Below are 4,494 nucleotides of genomic sequence, written 5' to 3' on the forward strand. Positions count from 1 at the left end.
TTTATGGAAATGTCCATGATGGTTACCTTTTTGTCAATCTGGCTTAGGAGATAGTTTTGGGTTGTGGCGTTCTCCGACTGCCAGTTCAAAGTTGCTTCTGTGGCGATGATCTGCTTTACTGAGCCATCTGGGTTCTTAACATTTGGATTCCGGATTTTCCATGAGTGTTTTATATTGTTTTCTTCAAACTCTTTGGATGGAAATGGTGAATCCTACTGTGATGGAGGTCCGAACATGTAACTCAGTTGTACCTCTTCTTTGTCAGGTGTTGTGGGAGTTGAGCCACCTGAATACAATACATAGTATTCAAAATTCTTGCCACTTGGTTCTCCGAGAAGGCCAACTTGTGTGTCTCCAGACTCAAATCGTTCTTTGAGGGTTTGTTGTGTAGTTTTCTTTTTTCTCCTTCGCCTTGGGGTGTCATCATCATCAGAACTATTCATCTGGCAGTGTTGGCAATCACAAACATCAAAGAATTTGTGGCCCTTTTCATCTTGAAAAGAGTAAATGGGATCTCCCAGCGAATCAAAAGATGAGATTGGAACACCATCTAAACGTGGATGGTTTTCCAAAGTTTGAGCTTCTTCAAAAGGAGTAATTATATTGATTTCTGTGCAGAAAGCCGTTGGTCTTGACTTTTCTTCTTGTTGCTTAAAAGCAATCTCTACAGCTCCATCTTTTCTCCTATGAATAGAAGAGTCCACCGATTGTATTGGGGTGCTACGGTCATGGAGCTTTTCGTAATTGGTAACCCATGATTCTGGAAGCAACTTGACAAGCTCATCTCTAGGAATCTGTCTAGGAATATGGATGCACGACGGGCTATGCTGGGATTCCAATTGTATGAGTAGCGCATCTTCAGTGTCTCTAGGGAGACTTAAGTCCATTGCATGATTTTGGACTCTATACGCCATTTGATGGTGAAGCGTTGCTGCATACGTGTTTCCAATTTGTGGAGCTCCTGTGATTTGCAGCTGGATTTGCATGTTCTGATATATTTGAGGGTCTTCCAATGCCACGTTGAAATTTGGGAAGAGGGTGACGAAAACAGTGCCAGCGTTTAGTGTTGTCTGGATAGTTGCAATACAAGCATGTTGGTATTCCTTGTATCGGGTGTCGAGGAGAGCTACCCGTGCTACAACTGGTAAGCCTTTTCTGCCATGGAGTGTTAGCGCCAAACATATCGCTCCATAATGAAGATGGGTATATCCTTGAGTTCGCCAATGATGTATCATGCCTTCGTTGATTCTGAGAGAAATCATTTGTTCTGTTTTTGTCGCTGGAATGAGATGATGTTCTAACGGAGATGCTAGAACGAGCTCCTTTGCATTATGTTTGGTAGGGACAAACACTTAACGGATGACTTTTGGAAAAGTGGAATTTGGTTCTTATTCATGTTTTTTTTTTTTTTTTAACGAAAAACTTATTCATGTTTTTTAAGTTTCAATAATTGCATATGGGAGAAGGAGTTGATCTAGTATAGCTCTGAATACCAAAGGTACAAGTACTACTACTATTGTAGACGAATGTCTTTACAAGGTTTGTATTTCTTTCTTCAATGCAAATAATTTGGAGGTTATTTGTACCCGTTCTCACCTTTTATTACAGATATGTGTGTGATACGTTTTGGACAAAAGAAGAAGAAAATGTAAAAGCTAGAGATGACAAATAAAGGTGAATCCCTTACAATTAAGCTAAGGCGAATAGAGATAAGGCTTAAGATAATGAGAAATATCATCAATTATGTTACAAGATGTAACAAAAGAGATTAGACCTAAGAGAAAGAGGCTTATTATAAGCCACCGAATAGAGAAATCCATATCAAGCAAGCTTAAGCTTAGCTTTAAATACATAGATGATAACAGTGCTAATAATATATCAACGCTTACAGTTATAACAATAATGAGAATGGTCCCTAGATGGTGTTCCACAATTGTAGCAAAAAGCCAATCCACACCTGCATCATCGAGGAGTTAACAAAGAGAAACACTTTTCTTTAAACACAGACAAGAAGAAGAAGAAGATACATTACCTGCACTTCATGTACAAGCAGCCTTGAGACTTTTCAATGTAGAATTTGCAGGAAGGACACCTTCTCCATTTCTTCTTCTTCGCCATATTCGCGAGCAAAAGATCATCTGTACCTCTTTCGTTCTCGGCCATCTTCTGAAACTCCTCGCAAGTAATCTCCGGATGCCACGTAGTCCCACACTCCACACACAACATCCTATGGCAATGAGGACACTCCGCATCCTTCATGTTCTTTTCCCTCTCGTCCAAGAATAGCAAAGCAGAGCAGTCTTTGTACGGACAGTAGATTCTCTTCGAACGCATCACCACTGCCTCACACAGAGCATCACCCCACCGATCAAAAACCTCTCTCGGCAAGATTCCACGACACTGATCCGGCTCCAGCCGACCGGAGCAGCCAGAGGCAGGACACTCGATCGAGAGAAGGTTGTCTTGTAATTTCGCTGCTATGTATCTCGAGACACAGTCGCTGCAGTAGAAGTGAGAGCATCCACTGATCCAAAACGACTCAAGTACGGATTTTGATTCGACACATATCTCGCAGTCGAAGGTCGCCGTCTTTTTTGACGCCGAAGACTGTCCCTTTTCGAATTTGGTAAAGGTTGGTGGTGGGAAACAGAGGATTCTGACATCATCGTCATCATCATCGTCGTCGTCGTACTGATCAAGATCTATGTAAATTGGAGATTCTGATCTGACTGGGGTGTGAGGAGAGCATACCAAGAGACGTTGAAGTTTCCGATCACGGTCGTAACTCTCAACGGAGATAGCGTCACGCTTAGTGGAACCACGAGTCGAGAGAGGTTTGGAGAAGATGAAACAATCGGAATTGTCGCCGTCATCGTTTACATCTCCGGGAAGATCAACGAACACTGCATTAACTGACTGTGTCGCCATTTCAAAAAACGACGATTCCAATTCGCGTTCGTCTAAGAAATCAAAATTAGGGTTTACAGATCACTTCTACTTTTTTTTTTTTGCTTTGCATTTTGGGCTCAGTCTCTTCATCAATCACATCAACCTAAAAATCGAATTTTAATAATTTATCCGGTTAACGTACGAACCCGGTTCGACCGTCGGTTATTAAAAAATCCAAATCCTTAAACCCCTTGCTTCATCTTCAGTCTCATCATCTTCTCTGGGAACTATGGCTTTCTCTTCCTGTCTCAAATTCTATCCATTTTCAATCTCTCAAGCTGTAACCCTAACTCATCAATCCTTCTCTCTCAAGTTAACTCCTCCTTCTTCAACCATCTCCTTCGCTTCTCCTCACTCCGCAGCTCTCTCGTCTTCTGATGTCAAGCTTCTCGACTCACTCCGTAGCCAGCCAGATGACTCCGCAGCGCTTCGTCTCTTTAATTTGGCCTCTAAGCAGCCCGATTTCTCACCTGAACCTGTTTTATACGAGGAGATTCTCCTCCGGTTAGGTCGGTCTGGTTCGTTTGACGACATGAGGAAACTTCTCGACGATATGAAGAGGTCGGGATGCGAAATGGGTACTTCTCCTTTCTTGGTTTTAATCGAGAGTTACGCTCAATTCGATTTGTACGATGAGATTTTAGGTGTTGTTCATTGGATGATTGAAGGATTCGGGTTGAAACCCGATACCCATTTTTATAACCGGATGCTGAATCTTCTCGTTGATGGGAATAATCTGAAGCTTGTTGAGGTTGCTCACACGGAGATGAGTGTTTGGGGGATTAAACCAGATGTATCTACGTTTAATGTTTTGATTAAAGCTTTGTGTAGAGCTCATCAGCTTAGACCTGCGATTTTGATGTTGGAGGATATGCCTAGTTACGGTCTTGTGCCTGATGAGAAGACGTTTACAACGATTATGCAAGGGTACATTGAAGAAGGAGACTTGGATGGAGCTTCGAGAATTAGGGAACAGATGGTTGAGTTTGGTTGTTCATGGTCTAATGTCAGTGTTAATGTTATTGTTCATGGTTTCTGCAAGGAAGGGAGAGTTGAAGACGCTCTCAATTTTATTCAGGAGATGTCTAATCAAGGCGGGTTTTTCCCGGATCAGTATACGTTCAACACTTTGGTTAACGGTTTGTGTAAAGCAGGGCATGTGAAGCATGCTATTGAGATTATGGATGTGATGCTTCAAGAAGGGTATGATCCAGATGTGTATACTTATAACTCGGTGATTTCGGGTTTGTGTAAACTTGGAGAGGTGAAAGAAGCAGTTGAGGTTCTTGATCAGATGATTACTAGAGATTGTTCACCAAACACGGTCACGTACAACACTTTGATCAGCACATTATGCAAGGAGAATCAGGTCGAGGAAGCTACGGAGCTTGCCCGCGTTCTCACCAGCAAAGGGATTCTTCCTGATGTTTGTACATTTAACTCGCTGATCCAAGGTTTGTGTTTGACTAGGAATCACCGGGTTGCGATGGAATTGTTTGAAGAGATGAGGAGCAAAGGATGTGAGCCTGACGAGTTCACTTACAA

General features: G+C 42.2%; 3 protein-coding genes across 3 annotated transcripts in view; 1 reads left to right on the forward strand and 2 right to left on the reverse strand.

Moving 5' to 3' along the window:
• Positions 213-1,262, reverse strand: LOC109133343. The gene has a single exon (XM_019246371.1). The coding sequence runs from the start codon at positions 1,260-1,262 to the stop codon at positions 213-215; it is 1,050 nt and encodes a 349-aa protein (XP_019101916.1).
• On the reverse strand, positions 1,696-3,017 carry LOC104791637 (ATP-dependent RNA helicase DEAH12, chloroplastic-like). The gene is made up of 2 exons (XM_010517569.1): positions 2,033-3,017; positions 1,696-1,957 (listed from the first exon to the last, which is right to left on the reverse strand). Exons 1-2 carry the CDS (start codon positions 2,926-2,928, stop codon positions 1,879-1,881), a joined length of 975 nt encoding a protein of 324 aa, XP_010515871.1. The 5' UTR covers positions 2,929-3,017; the 3' UTR covers positions 1,696-1,878.
• The window catches only part of LOC104699110 (pentatricopeptide repeat-containing protein At3g53700, chloroplastic), a gene marked incomplete in the record, with an annotated part of 2,818 nt that continues 1,422 nt past the window's right edge, over positions 3,099-4,494 (forward strand). The window contains 1 exon segment of the mRNA XM_010414455.2: positions 3,099-4,494. Coding sequence (XP_010412757.2) covers positions 3,179-4,494 — 1,316 coding nt within the window.

Source organism: Camelina sativa, chromosome 6, assembly GCF_000633955.1.
Source record: "Camelina sativa cultivar DH55 chromosome 6, Cs, whole genome shotgun sequence".
NCBI lineage: Eukaryota > Viridiplantae > Streptophyta > Magnoliopsida > Brassicales > Brassicaceae > Camelina > Camelina sativa.